The sequence below is a fragment of the Amblyomma americanum genome, chromosome 2, assembly GCF_052857255.1.
Source record: "Amblyomma americanum isolate KBUSLIRL-KWMA chromosome 2, ASM5285725v1, whole genome shotgun sequence".
NCBI classification, from domain to species: Eukaryota; Metazoa; Arthropoda; class Arachnida; order Ixodida; family Ixodidae; genus Amblyomma; species Amblyomma americanum.
In genome coordinates, this window is record NC_135498.1 from 168,140,051 (window position 1) to 168,163,538 (window position 23,488).

Here is a 23,488-nt window from a genome sequence, read left to right on the forward strand (position 1 = left end):
AGAACGATGATAGCCCACGAGGAGCTAGATACTATGCTATCTCAGGGTGCCTACCTTCGAGATGTTCTATGAGCAGACGCAGCTCGGCGTCAGCATGCTGTCTGGAAACGAACTCAGACATGCTGACCGCTCCAAGGAAGCTATCGTCGTCGATGGTGTCCTGTGGAGGAGGTTCAACGGGAACGTGTGACAGGCTATCAGCGTGGGTGTTTTTCTGGCCAGACTTATAGGTTACGGTGAAATCGAATTCTTGCAGGCATAATGCCCAATGTGCGAGGCGGACGCAAGGGTTCTTAAAATTTTTCAGCCAGCACAGCGAGTGGTGGTCGGTGACGACGGAAAACGGTCTGCCATACAGGCACGGGCGGAACTTAGCCGCTGCCCAGACTACCGCTGAACATTATTTTTCGGTGGTGGAGTAGTTCAGCTCAGCGCGCGACAGTGCGTGGCCGGCGTAGGCAGTTACTTGTCCACACCGTCTTGCCGCTGGACGAGAACGGTGCCAAGACCGACGTTGCTCGAGTCCATATGTGCCCCCGTGTCGGCATCTTCGTCGAAATGTGCTAGCATTGGCGGCGATTGGAGTCGGCGCCGTAATTCGTAGAAGGCAGTTTGCTGTTCATTGCCCCAGACAGCCGCCCTTCCCCTCGTCCAGCTCAGGGAAGTGGTCCTCCAAGAGACCGCTTACCCTGTCGCAGCCTACATTGCACCGCCGGCGGCTGCTGTGCGTGGAGTCATCTCGCAAGCCTACTGGGAGGAGACGCCGGAGCAGATGCTACGGGACCTCCAGACCCGTGACCCGTACGCTGATATCATTGCAGCCCGCAGAATGGGTAGGACTCATTCCGTTCTGATCACCTTTGCGCAGAAACCAGTGCCGCATACCATACGCTACATGAGTGAAGTGTACAGATGCACGCCGTACAAGGGAAGTCCAGACGCGTGCACGAACTGTCGTCGGCCGGGCCATAGGTATGACGTGTGCCCGCACCCCAAGACTGACCTCTGCCCGCGGTGCGGAGACAAGCATGAACCGTAAGTTGTGCCCTCCTGCATCACGAGCTGCATTCTCTGTGGAGGCCAGCACCTCACGGGCACCGGCTCGTGCATGGCTAGAAATCGCACCGCCCAACCACGCAACCCATCGCCCCAGAAGGCAATGCCCCTTAACAAGGATGACTTTCCTCCGCTGCAAACTAACAAGAACGACTTTGCTCCGCTGAAAACGACCCTCCCTTCTACTGCAACATGGGCCTCCAAGGCTGCCGGGACGAACACCAGGACCTCCCAGGACCCGGACGTGAGGGCTCTGCGAGAGGAGGTAAAGCAGCTCAGGGCAGCCCTCTCTACCGCCACCTCTGCTATATCTCCCCATCCACCACCCCCTTCCCTTCACCCACCCAACCCGCCGAACCCGCTCAACCTCCCCCTAAAAAAGAAGGCCTGATGAGAGCCCAGTCGAACCAATAGACCTAGACGCCAAATTTCAGGCCTTCGCCTAAAACTTGGAAGCCAGGCTTACAGAGCGCATTACTGCGCAGCTCACTGCACAGTGCCAGCTTATGATTGAATCTACCATTACCCGTCTAATGGATAGTGTCATATGTAGCATCATGGCCAAGGTAGAGGAGCGCTGAACTGGCCTCACTCCTGGACTCTCAACGGACTATCCTCCCACAGTCCCACTCTCCACACCCTTCCTTCCCATCACTACCCAACAACATGGCTCCTCCGACGGGCCTTAATTCTTTACAGATTATTCAGTGGAATTGCAGGGGCTTTCGGCGAAAGCGCGATCCTCTGCAGCAAATTATAGCATGTTAGTCATCCCCACCAGACATTATCGCCATTCAGCACGCCAATGTTTGCAGGCAGCTGCCAGGATACGCTTTTATCCCCTCAGACCCCTCGGGTGGTCACATATGTCAGTAAATCCTTGCATTACGTGTAGCACGTAATTACCTCCCCTATCGCTAACAGCCTTATTGAAGTCTTACCGCCCACACCTGCAAAATCAAGCCTGTTCTTTTTTAACTGCTACCTTCTCCCACGTCAGCCAATTACTTACTCCCCTCACTTCTCAAATCCGCAACCTAGTTGGCCGGATCAAACCCTTTACTTATTGCCGGAGATTTTAATTGCGCTCACGTGGACTGGGGCTATCGGCGCACCAACCACAGAGGCACAGTTTTGTACAATGAGACGCTGGCGCTCCACCTGACCATCTTTAATAATTTCAGCTTACCTACGCGGATTGGCAACAGTGTTGCTGCCGATACTAGCCCAGACCTCACGCTTGGTAGAAACTTCGACCACCTGCAGTGGGAAAGAATGCTTTCCACACTAGGCAGCGATCATCACCTAATTCGAATAACGCTAAACTATCGCCGATCTCAGCGCAAATTTACCATTAAGCACACTAATTGGGACGCGCTCCGCAAATTTAGACGAGCGCAGCCAACACAGGCCCTCTTCGACCTAGACACCTGGATTATTCTGTTGCAAAAAGACATTCGCCAACACACTAAAACGCTCAACTCTACGCCAGACACCTCTGTTATTGACAGCAAGCTCGCCCACCTCCTCCAAGCACAGGACAACATAACGCCAAGGTGGAAAACTCAGAAGCACAATAGGAGGCTAAAACTCAAACTTGCCCAGATTCAATCCCAAACAATACAATGTAGTGCCACTCTTTGCAAAGCTAACTGGGCTCAGGTTTGTGACGGTCTCCGCGGCAATCTCTCCACAACCCGCGCTTGGCATCTATTACGGCACATGCTAGACCCCACGCAATCCAAATATCAGACGCGCCTTAGCATTCGCCGCCTCGCTCACAACCATCGACAGGACACCGACGCGTTCCTCGCCCAGGTGAAATGCACCTATACAACCCCCGGTCTCTCTTGCAAGTATCCTGATTATGCAGGCCCACCCCAGCCCGAATTTGACGCCCTTATTACAGAATCAGAATTTCGCGCCTCCCTATTGAAATTACGGAATACCGCTCCCGGAGATGATAAAATTACCAATGCAGCTATCAGAAATCTTGACGATGCTTCCATCTCTGACTTAGTCAACTACTTTAACGAATGTTGGGAGGCAGGTACTCTCCCTGCCTCGTGGAAGCAGAGAAAAATTATTTTTATTCCAAAACCCCACAAGCCTATCACCCTAGACAGCATCCGCTCCATTTCTCTTACATCCTGTCTAGGCAAGGTCTTCGAGCACATAATTCTTGCTCGGCTAACAACGTACATAGAAGACAACCACCTTTTCCCCCACAGTATGCTCGGATTTCGTGCTCATATATCTGCGCAGAACGCCCTACTTCAAATTGCGCATGACGTGCTTGATGATACCATCCCCCACCACACTAAAGCTATCCTGGCAGTTGACCTCACCAAGGCATTTGACAGAATTCGACACGATGCCATCTTACGGGAACTGCAGGCTCTACATGTAGGCCCTAAAACCTACAATTACACTCGCGCGTTTCTCTCGGGCCGCACTGCCTCCCTGCACATAGATCAGATTACCACATCCCCTTATACACTCGGAGAGCTCGGAACCTCTCAAGGGGCGGTCCTTTCTCTTCTTTTCTTTAACGTGGCTCTCATCCCCCTCGCTCACAAACTGGCTCTAATCCCACACCTAAAGCACACCTTGTAAGCTGATGATATTACCACATGGACCACTCATGGCTCTGACGGGGAAATTGAGGAAACTCTTCAGTTAGCAGCAGACACCATCTCCTCTCACGCGTCATCCGTCGGGCTCGAATGTTCTCCATCTAAGTCCGCGCTCTTCCTAATTAGGCCAAAATATAGCTCTAACTCGCCCATCCAAATCAATTTAAAAGGATCCCCTATCCCCATCACACCCGCCCTCCGCATCCTTGGCCTCCACTTGCAGGATTCTGGACGAAATGAACATACCCTTAAAAGGCTCAAGGCCTCCACGCAATCCGTGTTGCACCTTCTACGCCGAGTGTCCTCCCTTACCAAGGGTTTAGACGAAGCGGACAACATGAAAGTAGTGCACGCATTTACGCTTAGCCGCATTCTATACGCAACCCCATATCTAAAATTGAACCGCACGAAAACCGAACGCGTGAACGCAATGATCCGCCTTGCGATTAAGACAGCCCTAAACCTACCTCGTAGCACTAGCACAGCCAAACGTCTTGTACTAGGCATGCATAACACCATTCAGGAACTAGTTGACGCGCACCTTCAGACACAGTACCTTAGACTTGCCACGAGCGCCACTGGCCGCCATATACCCTCCTCCCTTCGCATCAACATACCCGCTAACCAGTCAACCCTTATACCCATCCCTCGACACATCTATACACCTCTCGTTGTGAAACCCCTTCCTCGAAACGTCCATCCCCAATATCACATACCTCGACGCGTAGCTCGCGCTAATGCCCTCCATAAGCACTATGGGCAAGCCCACGATGCCGTTTGGGCAGATGCCGCCTGTACAGCGCATGGAGCGGTAGCAGTTGCCTACAATCCAACCCTACCTCACCCCCTAACTCACCGTCTTCCCTCGGGCTCTACGCCTGAGGAGGCAGAGGAGACTGCCATCGCACTAGCCCTTGCACATTAGGACGCCCAATACATCTTCAGCGACCCCAAAACGGCTCTGTTGAATTTTGCCAGGGGCAGAATTCACGCCCCTGACTGGCAATTGTTGAACACCCCTACCCAAAATTTACCGCGCTGGGTAGAGCTTCAGTGGGTGCCGGCTCACTCTGGGAGCCCTGGAAACAAGGCTGCCGATAAATTGGCCCGAGGTCTGATTTGCCGGGCTCAGGACAGTCTCGATCCAGGATTCTCGAGCGAGCGGGCGCACACCTTTGCGGAGCTCACGCAAATACCCCGTTTGGAGCGTCGGACTTACCCTCCTCCCCACCCCTCTCTTACGCACTCCCTACAGATCCTCTTCAGACGCCTCCAGACCCGCTCTCTGTCATCCCCTCAGCTTTTATAGCACTATTGCGGCACATCCCCTGCATGCTACCTATGTGGTGACCCCCACGCCACACTCTCCCATAACCTTTTCGGCTGCCCTGCTGACCCTCCCCCGCGGGGACAGCACGCCATCTCGAGTTGGGAGGACTGGGAGGTCCTGCTTATGTCTGCAGACCCGACATCGCAGCTTGCTGCGTGACTCGGGCTGCCGACGTCATGTCCCGGCATGACCTACTTGATGCAGTGCGGGACCGCGCAGTGGCCCAGGGACCCAGCTGGGTCTAAAACTCACTTGCTGAATAAAGTTTTTCTGTCTGTCTGTCATTGCCATAGGAAAATGATGCATCATCCCGGGTTAGGAGCGTCAGAGGGCTGGCAAGCTGGGCGAAGTTTCTAATGAAGCGACGATAGTAGGAGCACAGGCCTCGGAAACGCCGGACTGCTTTGTTGTGAAAGGGGACAGGAAATGCAGCAACGGCAGCAAGCTTCTCTGGGTCAGCTCGCATTCCATCTGCACTTATGACATGCCCGAAAAATTTCAATTCAGTGAGTCCAAAGTGCCATTTTTGTGGTTTGAGGGAGAGGTTGGCGGAACGAACGGCTTCGAGGACAGTTCTGAGGCGGTGCAGATGTTCCTTGAATGTTGCAGAAAAAGTAATGACATCTTCAAGACAAACAAGACATGTCTGCAACTTCAGACCTGTGAGGACGGTGTCCATCATTCTTTGGAAAGCGGCCGGAACGCAGGAGAAACCGAATGGGAGGACGCGAAATTCGTAGAGCCAGTCCGGTGTGATGAAGGCGGTTTTCTCACGATCCCTCTTATCGAATGCTATCTGCAGTAACCGCTCCTGAGGTCTACCGAAGAGAAGTCTTGGCTTCACGAAGACGGTCGAGGGAGTCATCAATACGCGGCAGCGGATACACGTCTTTCTTTGTCACACTGTTAAGATTCCTATAGTCGACGCAGAATCGCAGTGTTCCGTCTTTATTTTTCACGAGAACGACAGGAGACGACCACGGGCTGCATGACGGTTCGATGACGACGTCCGTGAGCATCTCTCTGATCTGTGTTTGGATAGCATCTCCCTCCAGAGGGACACACGATAGGGCTGCTGATGGATGGGTCGAATTCCTTCATGCGTGATGATGCGGTGTTTAACTATCGACAGTTGTCCACCCTAGACGACGAAGGGAAACACGCACGAAACTCCCGCAAGAGGTCCTGGAGTTGCCCCTTTTCAGCAGATGAAAGGCTCGGATATGTGTTGACGTCGTTGAGCGCTTCTGCGTCACCTCCAGCTGTGCCCTCCTTGCAAGCAAAGCATTCGGCCTCTTCCTGAACATGGTCGACGTAAGCGATGGCTGTGCCACGCAAATGATATCGATGCTCATTTCAAAAGTTGGTAGCAAGGACCTCTGCCCGACCGTCATGAAGGCAGCGAACGCCTCGTGCCACCCCAATCCCATTAGTGAGTACGAGTGAGACATTAGGCTCGACAACTCGGAGTCCCCTGTGTGGCTCGTCACAGGTAACTCTAGTGAGAATCCTGGCACGTGGGGACACCGTAACGTTATCGTCAGTGACTCGCTAGGCGGACCGAGAACCCTGGTGCGCCGGCTTTGCTGTGGCCAGTTTGGTAGAAAACGTCCACAAGCGATTCGGGAGGTCTGTTATAGTACCGTGCTCGCGAAGAAAATCGGGGCCAAGGATGACATCACGAGAACATTCGCGCAGAACCAGAAAAGTGGCGACGAAGGTGCAGCCTCGAACCGCAACCCGGGCCGCACACATACCGAGTGGTGCGACATGTCCGCCGGCCGTACGTACTTCGGGGCCTTCCCACGGTGTCGGCAATTTTTTCAGGGCAGTCGCAAGCCGTCCGCTAAGGATGGAGTAATCTGCGCCCATATCGACCAACGCGCTGACCTCCTTAGTGTCGACGAGAACAGGGATGTACAAGGAGATCCGGCCTTCAGCGCGGCATGTCGATGGAAGTTGGGAGTGATTCAATAGGTGCGGCGGCGGAAGCTTGTCGGCGACTGGGGTTGCTGCGTCGGGGCGATTCGGGTGACGTGTCGGGGAAAACTACCTCGGTGCGGCGTTCGACGTAGGGGCCAGTTGGTCGCTGCGGCGGTGGATACTTTGCGGCGGATCGGCGTTCGGCGGCCTCGCCTCCAAATGTCGCCGGAGGTAGTTTTCCCGATGAGGGCTCGAGGAACCACGTTGTGCTGAGGCATAACGGGACTCAGAAGGCGAGGACCGGCGTGGGGAAGGTGAGCGCGGCTGGCGGCGGGAGACGGGCGGCGGGGAGGAGGCAGGGAACTACGCTGGCGGGTGACGTACTCGGCGATGTCCTGAGGGTGCCCTCCAGGCCGTGGACGAGGACTGTCCAAAGAAAACTCGCGCAGACCCATTTTGCGATGTGGGCACCACCGGCAGAGATGGCCGGCTTCACCACAGCGGTAGCAGAGCGGGCGTTGATGCGGAGTGCGCCATAGATCAGTCTTCCGCGGTGCCTGGCGCTGATAATCCGAGTAAGGAAGCGGTAGAGCAGCGTGCACCGTGACCACTGCAGGGGTGTAAAGCGAAGGCCCAGGAAATGGGACTGGTCAGCGCACGACGTCCGCGTATGTGACTGGCTGAACAGAGGCCGGGTATGGCGCGGGAACGGATGGGGCCGGTTGCGGCGCCGGCACGACCGCAGCGGCTTGTGCCCTGGGCGCCTGCTAAGCTTCCTCGCGGATGATGCTAATAATGGAATCGATGCGAGGGCCCAATGTTCCTTGAAGGTGCTGCAGCTCCTCGCGGACCACGGAAAGGATGAGTTCGCGAAGGGAGCTCGGATTAATCCCGGGATCGGGGTCGAACCGGTCCAAAGTGGATAGCGTCGGCACTGCAGACGCACTTGCCGGGCGTACTGATTGGACCTCTACTGCAGCGATTTCTCTATGTGCACGGCGTCGGCCTGAAACTCCGCGGTGGTGTTGGGCGGGTTCCGTACCAGGCCGGAAAAGAGTTGGTCTTTTACGCCGCGCATCAGTTGCCGCAGCTTTTTTCTTCACTCATGGCCGGATCGGCGCAGTAGCAAAGTCGTGCCACATCCTCTACGTACATTGCAACATCTTCATTTGGAAGTTGAATTCGAGAGGTCAGGGTAGGCTCCATGATATCCAGGCGATCGCTGTTGGTGTACGTGGTCAGGAGCTTACATCGTAAGTCCGGCCATGTAGACAAGGTAGCCTCACGGTTCTCGAACCACGTGCGGGCAGTCTTCAAGGCTGAAATACACGCTACACATCTTGGCCGCGTCGTCCCAGCAGTTGAAAGTCGCAGCCCCTTCATAGTGATTTTTTATTTGATTTGATTTAATTGTTTCTTTATGATGCAGAAAGGGGAGCAAGAGCAAAAGGTGAAACGCCTGACGATGGCTCTTGCCCCGCATACAGTTTGGCAAAAACGTTAAACATAGCTTTAAAAATAGTTTCACACCAAAATATTCTGGGGGAAATAAGAAGAGGAAAAAAGGTAAATAAACCATACAACGAAAAAATAACAGTATACAACAAACAATAATTCTTACATGCCGACAAAAAGTACTTGGTACGAAGATTGCAACTATAACAAAATTCTGAACATGGTTGCTGCAAGCTTTGGAACAACAAAAATTGCAACATCATAATAAAAAAACAACAGCAAGATACAAATGAAAATGTACTCCTAAAAATAGCAATTAGGGACAGAAACATGGCAGCCCAGTCAAAACGCACTACAGGATTCTAAGACAGAAAATTTCTGTAGTCTGTAGTCTTGTCATATTTTGGGCATGTCTTGTGTAGTCTGTCTTGTCTTCTGTAGTCTGTCTTGTCTTTTATAGTCTGTCTTCTGTAGTTTGTCCTCTCTTTTGTAGTCTGTCTTGTCTTCTGTAGTTTGCCTTGTCTTCTGTAGTGTGTCTTGTGTAGTGCTCGTACACTGTGTAACAGTCGTTACTGTCACCTGTCAATTAACACAGGATTTGTGTTCTGGAGTAGGCTATGCACAAAAATGCACAGGTTGTTAATGATCGCCTGTCAATTACACAAGCTTTGTGCATTCCAGAATAATTCGTGCACAAAACCACTAGAATTGAAATGAAAATGATCAATATTTATTTACTGTTTCGTGCTTTTTTTTCGAGCTTGCTGATGCATGCTGTCCAGCGTTGTCCTGGCCGCAGGTTCCTAGATACATCGCCCATGAGCCAAGAAAAATGGTTTTTGTCTTGGCTGAAAAAACAAAAAATAGAGATCACCGCTGCTACCTGCGCAAAAAAAATGTGAAAGCGTTGATGCTTCCTCGACACTGGTCGCCTTTCAAATTTGGCGCCATGGTTGTTTTCTCGTTGACTTGATTGGTTATCAATTAACTCTTATTTTACCCTCATTTCATCCCAGCAACGATTTCGAGTTTTCAAAATTCCCTCCACGGATCGTTCCTGCCCACTCACTGAATACCCGCCCAGTCTAATCACGCGTTCATTGCCTTTCGCTTCTCAATAATTACCTAATTGCCTCTAATTTATCATTCTTTTTCCTATCTCCTGGTTAAGTATAGGACACTTATCACTGGTCACGTGATTGCTCATTTCGAGTTTTCAAACTTGGCGCCAAGCTTTGGCATTGTCCATACTTCCAGTTTTTCAAACTTGGCACTACGCTGTAGCTCCACCTACTTTCAGCGTTTTAAAATTTCGCGGCACTTTTTCTCTGGCCCAGCCACTTTTTGGACATTTTTGGCTGTAAATAATTATCTGATTATGAAATTTTCTTTTCGAGCAGCATCCTCACATCATCCTCTGCCAATTACACAACCAATCATATGACGCTATCTCTTCTGAGTTGCCCACAACTGCTTCGGACACGATCCCCGGCAACATAGCCTAGTAAACTTCTCACTTTATTCAAAATGTTGTAATACTGAACAAGGCTTATGACTGGCCGAGTTGGTACTTACTCACCTTAAAACCAGCCAGAACACACAAGAAGACATGAGCTCAAGAGGCGGGACTAACAAAAATTTAATTGAAGATTTTGATTATTTGATTTGTGAGGGTTTAACGTCCCAAAGCGACTCGGGCTATGAGGGACGCCGTAGTGGAGGGCTCCAGAAATTTCGACCACCTGGGGTTCATTAGCGTGCACTGACAACGCACAGTACATGGGCCTCTAAAATTTTGCCTCCATTGAAATTTGACTGGTGCGGCCAGGAACGAACCTGCGCCTTTTGGGACAGCAGCCGAGCGCCATAACCACTGAGCCACTGCGGCGGCATCATTGAAGGAAAGCCGCAAAAGGAGACCCGCGAAGAGATACAAGCGCACAATAACCCAAAGCAGTGAAAGGGCGAAGTGCAATCAACGGTCACTGGCATACTAATGAATCATCTAAAAAAGCAAATTCCTTACGGTGAAGGTTTTCCGATGGCTTAGCCACACGTGTCCTTAGCCTTACCGATGTAGTAAGCCTCAACTATCTACCGACAGATTTATCCCTTCCATGAACCACTGATGTGTCGTGGAAATTAGGCGTGCAAAGAGACATGTCATCCTCAGATTTGCATTCACAAGATTGAGCATACAGTGCCAGATTAGAATTTGCCTTCCCCCTATAGATTGAAAGTGCTCAGTCAAGTTCAAATTCAAATATCTGCCTGTCTGCCCATATTAGTTGCAGCCATAAGGCAGTGGAACGCAATAAACTCTATTACTTTTGCAAGTGGTGAACATTTTTGTGACACTGTCCATTGTGGACAAGTACCCAGTTTTATCAAGCCTTTTTAATGGCGGCGCAAAGGCCTCCTGTCTTGCACTTCGCTGTTAAGACAACAGCAGCATTACGCTTTCCCGCGACTTTCTTGAGACTGTGAAATACTGTGGAGGTAAGGTGTACCAGCATCATCGCAGCATGTGCTCCTTACCCTTGAGCGAGTGAAAACATACTATGACAGGTTGTTGAGATGGGCAAGTGGGAACCCAGCTGCTTCGAAACCTGCTACAAGAATGCGTCCTCAGCAGTGATGGCATGACTTACCTAAAGCTGATGTGATGCACACCCATCAAGTGTTTCCATCTTTACTGACCTTAACCAGCGACAAATACACCTCTTCACCATCCTTCCCCAACAATGAGTGGTCCGACTCGTAGCTAAAAAGAGCCTTCCCCGATCTTTAGCTGTAGCCCCGACAAACATATTCGTCCACAAAGCGCAAGTCTGCACCAAGAAACTGCTAACGATTCTGCTTAGACAATTCTGATGTAAAAGACAGGCCTTGACCACATGCCTTAAAGACTCCTAAAACATCTTGTGCCAACTTATCTGAGCCTTCTATGTCCAGAAAAATTACAGTCATGAACATAACGAAATGCTACTATACCAAGGTCTTTTAAACAGGGCTCTAATGCCTTATTGACTTTAGACAAAAAATGTTGCTGAGCAAAGGTACGAACTGCGTGTAAATACCGCCCTGCCAACTGACAAATGCGGATTTGCAGTAAAAGGACAACAGCCCCAAGAAGCCAGCAACCGAAATCACGCAATCATCTGTAAAAGCATGTTCATTGTTCACCCTGATGCAGTTTGCACATACCTCAGAGGTCTATCATGTGACAATGAATAGTGCAGGCCCTCCATGTCGATGCTCACTGCAGAGCACCTGCCCAGGTTGCTGTCCACAAGAAACTAGAACTCCACAGAACTCCACTTTTGTGAGTTGGCAAGGCGGTATTTACATCATAAATCAGGCATATGCAGAGGGTTCCAGGTTGCACTGTTCCTCCGCGACATTCTTCTGTCCAGAGTCGATACCGCATCAAAGCCCTGTTTGGAAGGCCTCGGCATATTAGCATTTTATTATGTTGACAGCTACCTATTTTTTTGCACAAGGAGGGCTCAGATAAGTTGGCACAAGACGTTTTAGAAATATTTAGGCATTTGGTCAAAGCCTACCTTTTAGGTCTGAATTTCACTAAGCATAACCGTTTGTAGCTTCTTGACTTAGACCTGCGCTTTGCGGACGACCACATATGTTGGTGCCAAAGCCCAAGATCAGAAAGCCTCTTGGCTACGAGTTGAACCACTCGAGGCTGGTGAAGGACAGGTTGGCAATCACATGCATCACGACTGCTTTATGGAAGTCATGCCATCACAGTGTTTAGAATGCATTCTCGGAGCAGGTTTCCAAGCCAATGGCACCTGGGTTCCCACTTGCCCATCTTGCGCACCTGTCAGAGTGTGTTTTTACTCTCTCGAGGGAACGGAACACCGTTCACATGATGCTGACGTAGTTGAGCAGCACAAAAAGACGGGCTCTATACCTTACCTCCACGCCATTTCGCACCATCCCAAGAAAGTTGCACCAAATTATGATGTTGCTGTTGTCTTGACCGCTAAAAGTAAGGTAGGAGCCCTTTGCTTCTCCGTTCAAACTAGGCTTGATACAACTACGGGTAATCGTCCGCTATGCACAGTGGCAGATAAAAAATGTTCACCACTTGCAAAAGTAAACCGATTTTTCGCATTCCACTGCCTCGTAGCTGAAACTACTATGGGCAGACAAGCAGATATCTGAATGTGCGCCTGGCTGAGAGCACTTTCACTGTATAGAGAGGAAGGCGAATTTTCACCTGACACTGCACGTTCAATCTCGTGAATGCAATCGGAGGACGAACTTCCTCTTTGCACGCCTGATTTCTGCGGCACATCAGTGGTTTAGGGAAGTGATAAATCTGTCCTGATATAGTTGAGGCTTACTACATCAGTAAGGCTAAAAACAAGTACCTGGCTAAACCATCGGTGAACCTTCACTGTAAGGAATTAGTTTTTTAGATGGTTTACTAGTACGTCAGTGCCTTTCGGTTATTTTTTTCCCCTTCACTGCTTCGGGGTCTTGCGTGATTGAATCTCTTTGCAGGTCTTCTTTTGCCCCTTTCCTTCAATAAAATTTCAGTTGTTAGACCAGCCTCATCTTGTGCTCATCTCTTCTCCTGTTTTGTGTCTTCCGGCTGGTTTTAAGATGTAATACTGAATGCCAAAAGAAAGCCATTTTAGAGTCAAGTGCACTTATAATGGCCACAGCTATAATGAATGTTCATTTATTACAAAAATAGTGCTTACTTCATTAATTTATGCATGAAGTATATGACACTGCATCAAAATAAAAAAAAAGGACTAAGCCTCTAACCCTCATGGCCAAACTGCAGTTACAGCAAACAAAAGGACACCATAAACCTGCCCCACATGCAAAAGCTTGCACTACAGGCCAATGCAGAAATAAGATCAGATTACTTCCCAAACTGCATGACACTGCCATGCAAAGTAAAGATTGTGACAGGCAATAAAGGAGCAACAAAAAAGCAAACTGTAGGTAGCAGCCAATCTCATGCAGACAAGCTACAAGGTCAGGCCAACATAGACGTGGAAGAAATTTGAAAAAAAAAGCCAGAACAAGCATATAATTTTTAAGGTTTTCACAGCCCTTTAAATGGCAAATACTTTCCTGAAAAAACATAACAGAAGCGGCAATTTTTTTTCGGCAATCAATTTTTTCATGTACTTCATTATTCTTGAAGCATGGGCGGGCATAGAGTAGTCAGATTAGTGCATGCGTTCCTAAGCAATGCCATGCCAAAAACTGTACTTACAGAAAAAGCTTGCCTTACTGAGTGAATACCACTGGCCATCCACTAATTTCCCAGCCTGCTCCAGGTCCCTGGCAAAAATCACACGCAACTTGGTGGCTTGCACAACTTCCATGCAACTCTTGGTCTTTAGCTGGAAAAAAATTGAGGGATCAGTGAGATATAAAATTTTACACGCATTGCTTTGTTTCAATGACCGACTAAGAAAGAAACAGCGGTTTCTGTGAGCGCAAATATTTTTTCACACTAGCTTTCTACAGTAAACCATGTTTATCGCGACCTAATTCACACTGACTTGCTGCACGGCCCCAGCACTACTGTGTATAGCTCTATGGTTTCAAATGCTTGTTAGCTCTGAGCCCTTGGGCTTGCACTCGTTAATGCAGAAAACCTTGGAAAGGGCAACCACAGCTTCGAGCTTTAAGCCATAGGTATTCAGAAGCTCAGTGGTCCGTGGGAGAACTTTTGGCTGGGTGACACAGTAGCAAATGCTTCTCCAGCTACTTTCACTCCATTGCAAAAAACTCGCACAGCAGAGACCTGTCCTCCATTTTGCATTGCAGAAACAATCACTGAAATTCAAAGCACGCATACTAACTGCACACCTACCTTCCAACACAGCTTCATAATAATGGGTATAATTATTGGAATGAAATACCAGTCAGTACATGTAGTTTTCAGTTTATCCAAAAATTATAAGCAACCGACAAACAATAAACATTAAAAGAGAAATAAAATAACCAGAATTGTTTAAAAAATCTGTCAGAAGAATTATGTGACATCCACTACACTCCAGCAGTTCTTCGCCGTTGTGCACCTTCAAACGACACTTTCTTACAGGCACATTTGCACAGAAATTGGGTTGAACCTAATCTTTAAGAATCTTTTTTGGTGCAACAGTAGGAAGAAACCAGGTTTTACCCAAAAACGAAGCACCCTACACATTGCATCACAAGCCCAGATGGTGCACTTGATTCGCCTCTTATGCTTATGCAAGAAACAGAACAGAGATATCTTGACTAAATAAAAAAAAGAGGAAGTGCAGTGCATGTGTAATGCAGAGAAGATATAAGCAATACCACACTAAAACACTGGGAGGATTCCAAGAGTAGGTGAATGCATGAATGGGTGGCAATCAGGTGGCTAAATGAGATTAGGAAATTTGAGGAAAAAGGGTGGTAGCATGTGGCACAGGAGACAGTTACCTAAAATGAACTAGAGAACCATTGTTCGGCACTAATTTTAACAGCACATTCACACGACAGACAATATCACTAACTCCAGGAACAGACTGAGCATCATGCCACTCAATGTCAATCACCATTGCAAATGGCACCAGCTCCGCAGACTGCACATGAGGAAAAGTAGACATATTTTTGGTCTCAACTTTGAGCAGCAGTCAGCTGCGCTTTTAGGAGCAAAGCTCTAAAGTACGTCAACATTGGCACTTTGTTTTACTGACATGAGGGTGCTTGTGAGCGTGCAAGTCCCATGTTTGTTTTGTACCAAATGTGTTAATTGTGAGGTATGTTTAACTAAAGAGGGGCATCTAACATGGGCATCAGCTCTTCATTACTTCCCTTCTATATCCCTCCCTTATATCACGGTTCAAGTGTCCACCAAAATGTGAGACAGTTACTGTTACATTTCCTTGAATTTTCCTTCAACTAATTTTAAATTTTTCAAGTATACAGCTTTAAGAAGGTAGAGGTACAAACTGTGCAGTATAACCATATGCTATGGCAATAAACCAGCAATAAATCTGTGCTGACAGCAGCTTGCCCAGTGCATTGCAAGGATGCTATACCATACAAGGATTGGTGTCATCGTGCAATGTTACATTACTGACTGACAATTTGGTCTCTGTGTCAGAAATACTGGTAAACCATCATTGTAGAGCACAATGTTTTTAAAGGGATAAATGAACATATAGGTCCTTTTCGAGGACACATATGCATACCAGGCAACAGGTGCGCAATGTCAAAGCACGTTTACGTTAACAGCAGCTGCGTCAAGAGCTACATCAGCGACTATATTTTGTACAAGTCTACAGTTCCGGTAATTATAAGCTGAGGTACTGCTGTGAAGTGCATGTAGAGTTTCATGCATTTCTAAACAGAGCTGCAAGCCTATATTGAAAATATTTTTCTAAATAGGCAGCTAAGATATGCATCACTGAAAAAGAAAAACTACCATGAACGGATCAGGAGGGATGACACAGCCGAAGGCAGGAAGCACGCATGGCCCAATAGATGCTGGCCGCTGGCAACTGCAAATAAATACATCCAGAGCAACAGCTGTCAGTGGCTGTAGCCATGTCATGAATGACAAGAGAGGAAATCGTCTACTGCTTTAAAAACTAAACTTAGGCGTAATATAAGTAAATAAAAAACCAATGAGCTAGCCCATGACAAAACAAATGAACAGATTTTATGTAATGCACCCATATACATTCTTTGAGAAGAGTCACATTGACTGTTATAACCACACTGAAAGATGAGCTGGCTGAAATACCGCACACCAATTTGAATATAGGATGTGCAGGTTTTCATTAATTCTTATCATGGTGCCTTGCACCAATGTCTAGGTATTAAATTGAAAGTTGCAACCAGTCTGCCTTGGTTAAATGAGAAGAGAGAATGGAAAAAAGCATGCCTTCACTAGCAAGAAGCTTGATATCTCACAGCACAGCTTAGCATCATAGAAAAATTGCTAGCGCATTTAACAAATCTGCATACAATTAAAAGCTGCACAAATTTGTCGACTGGCAATGCAAGTAAAGGCAAGAGAAACAAAAAATACCAAAGAACACTCGTGAGTGCAGCGAAGGGAGGTCTGTGGGTAGGATCCCGTGCCTGGGAAGAGTTCCGAGCTCGGAGAATCGCCGGCACCACAGCTGATGGCACGCAACCAAGAATAAATAACAAAGCGAAAATAAGTAACAAAAAAAACCATCGACAATGGCGAACGACTTGAATGCGGGCGACAAAAGTGAGGGATATAGCAAAAAGGTAGAAATCCTAAATAATTGTGCAGTTGCATATCCGACAGCTCGCAGTGCTCAGAAGGAGAGGGAGCATCAACGTTTACAGCTCAGGAGACGCAAGATTGATCTAACTTCGACATAACACTGCCTCAAATCCTGTTCCACTGGGGAAGCACAGACAAGTTTACAAATGACAAGGCGATGAATATGAACTAGCCTTTCGCATGCGATCACTGTCTAAAAATTTAGTATGACGCATATTAAGGCACAAGCACTAATCCGATGAGTACTAACCCTGAGCAAAATAGTGCGGTGTCAGATCGCAGCTGGCCTAGCGCGAGCGCTCCGCCGCGCGGCACTTCTCGCTCATCTTCTACGCAGTGCAAATCCATGCTTTTGCTCCGAGTGTCGAAGCGCTAGCAAGCGAAAGCGTAACTCTGTTGTGATATCTGGTGCCATTTTTATTTACCACGGCACGCGAGTAATAAATGCACATAAAGACAATGAGAACAACACTTGTCATGCAGGATATAGGCCCTGCTTTTTTGGCACCGCATTATAGCTGCGGCAACCGCAGGCGGACTGCCTCCACTCACATCCCTATATAGCCGCATACAAATAGCGCGTGTGAATACAGATCATTAGCAAAGAAACGCAGAGCGGGACTCACCGGCCATGCGATTCATCCAGGCTTAGTAAAACGGCGCAGGAGTCTTCGTTCCCCTAACAGATGAAAAGACGTCGCAGCACTCTTCATGGCTTACCCGTTGAAACTCGCCAATGTTGACAGGCCGAAATCCTGGCCGTTGGCTTCCAAAACACACTCCTGCTCACCTTCCTATTGAATGAGTTCTTCACACGTGTCCGCCGTACAAGTACTCAAGCAATGCCTCAAAGAGGCAAATAATACAAAACACGACCTGTCGGTTGCGCTGCAATGGCGCCGACGGCTGCGCTTTCGTGTCGGTGAAAAATTACAACCGACAAAAAAATTTGTTTTTTAAACCATGAATACTTATATTATCTTCAAAACAAAGACACTGGATTTATTTTAAATTATTTTTAGATTATTTAAGAATACTAAAGCGCTTTCAGTTACTTTTTCTGGCATGTCGTTTGTAGAAGCTGCGATCCTGTGATCCCCTGAAGTGACCCGGATGCCCTAGCAGACGACGGAGCAGACCACGGAGCAGACGACGCTGTTGACTGAATGCAATTTTGTTTGAAGCCAGATAAAACCACTAAATTGCGACAAAAATAGCGAAGAAAAGCGCCGTATCTCAAGCTGGCGAATATCGTGGATAAGTTGAAGGCAGTTGGCACAATGGAGAGTAGCTGCAATGCATTAATTTGCGCGACACTGGCACGCTCACCGGAGATCATGAAACTTAACAGCTTAATGGGTGACCAGTACAAGCGGAGTGCTTTGATATCAACTGCGTTACGAAACTACGTCGATACTTGCGTCTCACTTTAGCTAATATGCAACAGTGGCTAGCACTCCCCGCATCCTGATCGCGTGTAGTTTAACAAGCAGGAGCCCACTAGCGCATCGAAGCAGGCGTGTTTTCGAGCTCGTATCGTTACGAAAAATACGAGTTGTTTCGGCACGTACTGGAATTGAAGTTCTCAGCCTGTGCGTCACGGACGGTGACGATGGCGTCGCGGACGATCTTAACTAAGACTCGCCGCAAAGCAGCCGATAACCCAAGGATATTTGCGTTAAAGGTTGTTCACCAGTAGTGCAAGCGTGGGCATAAAGTATCGCTCAGTCGCAGCGCCAGTCGCTCGCTTCTCGATTTTCCAGCCTTCCGAGTTAAGGTCGCAAGCTGTTGAGCCAATCAGTGAGCCAGCGGGAGTGAGCGAGGCGAGCTTTCGGGAACGACGCCGCCCGTGGGCGCGCCGGGCAGTGAACTACGCGCTACCCCCTGGCTGCCCTAGTCGTCGCTAAGCCTAGCCGGTTTCGCATCGATGCAGCAGCTGAGTGCACTTCGAAACTGGCTAGCGCCTAGGTGCTGCTCTCGTCATCGTTTTACTGTGAACCTCGTCTCATAGTAAAACAAAGATATGCTCGGTTTCCGCGACACCTTCAGGAGCGGAGCCAGCTGAGGCCAGGGGAGCCGCGATTGAGCAGCAGCAATTAAAGGCGCCGTGGGGAGACATTTGCTTGTATTCCTGTTATCGCTTCTACCAACGACTCGATATTGGCCAATGATACTCCATCCGACGGCTTAGTATGGACTTGAACAAACATTACTGTCGCATTTTTCTGACGCTGGCGGCCGGTATTCAGGCTGGCATGCCGCGCCCCTACGTTATCATGTCGCTCAACTCTATGGCCGTGGTGCACATCAAAACCCCCAGACATCCTCCTTTTCGCTCAGATTGTCATAGCACAGAGTCACACTGGGACCAGAGTAGTTTAGAGGACCGAGCGCGGGTGCACAGGAGCTAGACTGTGTCAAAGCAGGCGAAACTCTTTAAAGCGCGCGGTTGATGTCAGCCCCAAGACTTTATTCTCATTTCGACCGAAAATCAAATCGGTTCAAACTCGCCGGCCGCCGCATTTCACCTTCGGCTGCATACGCTGCTATCTATATTTAGTGACATTTTCGTGTCACCGTCATGAAAATTTCAGTGAAGGCAATGAACGACATCGTAAAGTATTTTTTTTTGCTATTTTATGATAAGCACCACGTCACTGCCGCTAAAAAAATTCTCCGCCAACACTGCATCAGCGTTGGACTTAAGAGCGTTAGCTACGAGAGCTTCAAGTGTTTCGATCGGGGTGCTAGATCGGGGTGCTCAGCAAACGTGGAGAAGACAAAATACAAACATCTGAGGGCATTTCGTTTCGGAAACATTCGTTCTAAGATACGAGCAGTGTCATCTACTTCAAAGACTTTGCACTACTATTGCGATTTACAGCCACCTTCGCTATATCCGGTATGTTTCCTCCTTATATATCAGTTAACAAATTTTATAAACGTGTGCATTACAACAAGATGAATTGTTTGACTGCATCCGGAACTCTCTGCGACAAACGATTAGGCCTTATGGCTGTCTGGAAGTCCCCGGAATGCACGGTTTGGGGGCGAAAAGGTCGTAGGTGCGAATCCCACACATATTTTGGGCTTCATCTAAATATTTATTTTATCCTCAGGAACATGACAAGTCAAATGACACCACTTCGATCGTTATGCGTCAAGCGGGCGGCCTCCAAATTTGATGCAAATGGGGGTCCCCGGGGTTCCACTTCGATAGCCGCTATACTGGCATATGTAAAACGGATCGAAGGTATCTGTGACAACTGAGGCTCTACGCGCCCGCTGTTGCTATGTGATATAGTGTGGTAACTGTCTTGGCTAATTTGACCTTCCCTGCAGACAGACGTGTCCTTGACAAACGTAAGTAGTAAGAGCTGACGCTCTTCAAACTGAAACGCGCGGAAAAATGATATCGGGGTTGCTTTGAACATTTATACAGAGAACTGCGTGCATGTACATACATGCTGCCTTTGTGTAGCCGGATGGTTATGGCGAGTAATTTTCCCTGATTGACGATTAACGACATTCTTTTCCACGACGCATAGAAGTGTCCTTGGTTTTTTCTGCGCATATAGTAGTAGCGGTACATTATGTTACATGGCTTGAACATGTCACAGAAGCCAAGAGGACACTGACTTTCAGTAGCGCCATTCGACTTGCGCACACCGATTGGTGTGCAGGCGCTGTCGTGGCTGCAGCTACATGCCGCCACCGCATGAGCGTGCGGATACGCAGGCACCGCTGGCTTCGCCGCTTGTGCATACAGCTTTTTGGGCTTTCAAAGCCGCATTATACTCTTGAGCATGCACTACTTTCGTCACATTGTCATGTGGGAACAGAAGGGAATTAGGTGAGTGCTCGAGCAGTGCCTCTCCTCTAAGCCAATTCTCGTTCGGTGAGAGAGCCAGGTCGCGGGAAGCGAGTTGAAAACTCGATTCGCCAATGTGAATGAGCACTTCATTTCGCTCGGTGCCCGTCACCAACAGACCAGAGCACCTCGCATCCTCTTCGCAACTCGCCACAGTGAACGCGCTTTGAAGCATCTTTGGTCAATTTGATCCTATCGCTGTCACACGACCGCACGACAGTATTTCTAGAATTCTGCAGTAAAATAATTACCCTCACCAGGAATCTGTCGTATGACACATCCCACGATACGTATCTATCGCGCGGCACAATCCACGACAGGTATCTGTCGCGTGACTCATCTCACGACAGGTATCTGTCGCGCGGCATATCCCACGACAAGCTGTTGTGTCGCGCGACAGGCCGCACTACAGGTACTTTTGTCGCGTGAAAAGAGGCGTGCTAGAAGTCTGTCGCGCGACTGAACCCACGACAGGCAACTTTGCTGAGGCACGCAATCTCTGTCGCGCGGCACGACTCCCACTGTCGCGCGACAGTTCCTGCGACAGAAACCTGTCGCGCGACAAATGCTGCGACAGGGACCTTCTTCGCACGACAAAATGCAGGAAAGATGTCTGTCGTGCGGCAGAACCTACTACAAACAACTTTGTCGCGCGAAAGATCCCACGACACGAAGCTTGTCGCACGACACAAGGCACGACAAGACAGCTTGTCTTGCGACACAAAATTGTGTCGCGCGACAGATGCGCGACAAAAAATTCTGTCGTGCGTTTTGATTGGGAGTTTATGTGAGTTCTAAGTTTTTTTTCCAGCAGCAGAGCTCTAAGCCTGTTTTTGGAGACATTGGCACTCAGATCTGTTAATCCTTGTATTTTATTTAGAAGGTTAGCTGTTTGATATTCAATATGTTGATACTCATTATGATGTCGTCCATAATTCGTTCTTATTTTTGGCGGACGTAAAGATTCCTTACGGAGTGGGCATGCTAGAGCTGCATTGGATTTTTGTACACTGTAAAGCTTCGCTTTTTTATGTACTGAAGCAATTTGAAATAATAAATTTGGTCAAACCAGTCCTCAGCATCCTCGAACTGGCCACCGTGAAAGGCCTTACGTGTTCGTGGGGTCTTAAGGGTCAGATAGGTGGGGCTGGCCGAAGGTACAGTCAGAGTCACGGCGGGCAGTGGCGTCTCCATGATAGGAGTGAAAGTCGAGGGTTCGCTGTCACGAGAGAAGACCTCGCATCCTCCGGCTGGCACAATGGACAGGGGTGGTCACAAGAGACAAGCGCGTTGAGTCTTCTGCAGGGGAAGGGACCATCGGTCGCACCTCCACCAGTGTCATGACCTGAGGAGCCGTGCAGGTTGGCTTCGGGGAGAACCCAACACTTAAGAGTAGTAATAGGAGGAGGAGGAGGAAAGGCAGGGAAGTTAACCAGAACAATAGCCGGTTTGCTAACCTGCACGAGGAAAAGGGGTGAGGGGAGAAAAAGATGAAAGAGTAAAGACAGTTGCAGGAACTTAGTCACTATATAAAGTTACGGCGTTGAGTAAATTCAGAGGCTATCGTGCAGGCCAGAATTCCTCAAAAAGTGGAGCAGTGCTTTGTAGGCCTTCATCGCCAACAACTGCCGCGGCCAGTGGCCGAGAATTTTTGTTTTCGTCAGTGCGCGCAGGTCTAGATGCTCCAGTGCACGGCAGGCATACTGTCTTTCGCCGCTTTAGGCAGGGCATTCATAAAGAATGTGAGCTATAGTCTCATCACACCCGCAGATGGCACATGCAGGGCTGACAGCAATACCTATTAAGAAGGAGTAGTCCTTGGTGAAAGCTACACCAAACCACAGGCGACACAACAAAGTTGCTTCACGTCGTGGTAGGCCGGATGGAAGCCGAAGCTTCATATCTGGGTCTAGGTTTTTTAAACGCGAATTCGAGAATTGGCCTGTATTCCACGCCATTGGTAAACAAGATCGTGCCCTTTGTTGATGGCTGTGTGGTGGACCTCTCGGATTTCCGCGACAAGTTTTTCATGGGACCCATGACGAAGAGGAGGCTGTAACGCTTGGAGGGCTGCCTTTGAATCAGTGAAAAGACACCATTGCTGGGGTGTTTCTTCACTGATGTGCTCAAAGGGGACACAAATAGCAGTAAGTTCTGCACCACTCGATGAAGTCCGGTGTGATGTTTTAACGTTTTTAACTAGGATCCTTACGGGGATGACTACGGAGCCCGAGGAACTGGAAGGGGTCACTGAGCCATCGGTGTATACGTGCAGTCGGTGTCCATGTTTCTCATGCAAATATTCTAGAGTGGTCTGTTCGAGTGCTGTCGACGATAAATCCGCCTTCTTTTAGATGCCCGGTATAGAAAGAAGCACAGGAGGTTGGTGCAGACTCCATAATGAAGAAGACGGTATAGAGGCTGGTGTAAATTGGGTTGGTAGGAAGTCGAAATGGGCATCGATAATTTTGGCAAACGATGTACTTCGCCGGTTAACACGAAGACTGGCAAGATGGTGCGCGGAATCGGAGAGAGGTGACGAATATAGGCTCCCAAGGCTTCGATTGTGGCATAGGCAGTCACTGGATTCTTCTGAGCGATGAGTACTGTAGCGGCTGTAGACGCACATTTTGGCAGTACTAAGCACGTCTGTAGAGCTTGAGCCTGAACACGTTGCAGACACCGTATGTTTGTTTTCCTCAAGTTTCCTAGTGAAGCGATACTGTAGCGAAGGAATCCCAGGAATAATGCGGTGTGCAGCTAGACAATCGACTGCACTGATGCTCCTCACGACTTCCTTCCGAGAAAGGAGGGAACTTGAACGATCAATGTCAGTCGCCTTTTCATGTACGAGACACGTGGGCTCCATGTTAGATTACGATCGGTGATTACTCGAAGGAAGTGATGGCTTCTTTCGTAGGGTATTGTTG

General features: G+C 48.7%; 1 protein-coding gene across 3 annotated transcripts; it reads right to left on the reverse strand.

Moving 5' to 3' along the window:
* Positions 1 to 9,108: 9,108 nt before the first annotated feature.
* Positions 9,109 to 17,619, reverse strand: LOC144119255 (uncharacterized). Of its 3 annotated transcripts, none has more exons than XM_077651923.1 (5): positions 17,314 to 17,619; positions 16,460 to 16,553; positions 15,851 to 15,926; positions 13,679 to 13,790; positions 9,109 to 9,248 (listed from the first exon to the last, which is right to left on the reverse strand). In XM_077651923.1, the coding sequence occupies exons 1-5, from the start codon at positions 17,327 to 17,329 to the stop codon at positions 9,124 to 9,126; spliced, it is 423 nt and encodes a 140-aa protein (XP_077508049.1). In that variant the 5' UTR covers positions 17,330 to 17,619; the 3' UTR covers positions 9,109 to 9,123. The 3 variants fall into 3 exon arrangements, 2 of the variants coding, with proteins under 2 accessions (XP_077508049.1, XP_077508048.1); XM_077651922.1 differs by having other exon boundaries at positions 13,661 to 13,790; XR_013312313.1 differs by lacking the exon at positions 16,460 to 16,553 and having other exon boundaries at positions 13,661 to 13,790.
* Between the last annotated feature and the right edge of the window lie 5,869 nt (positions 17,620 to 23,488).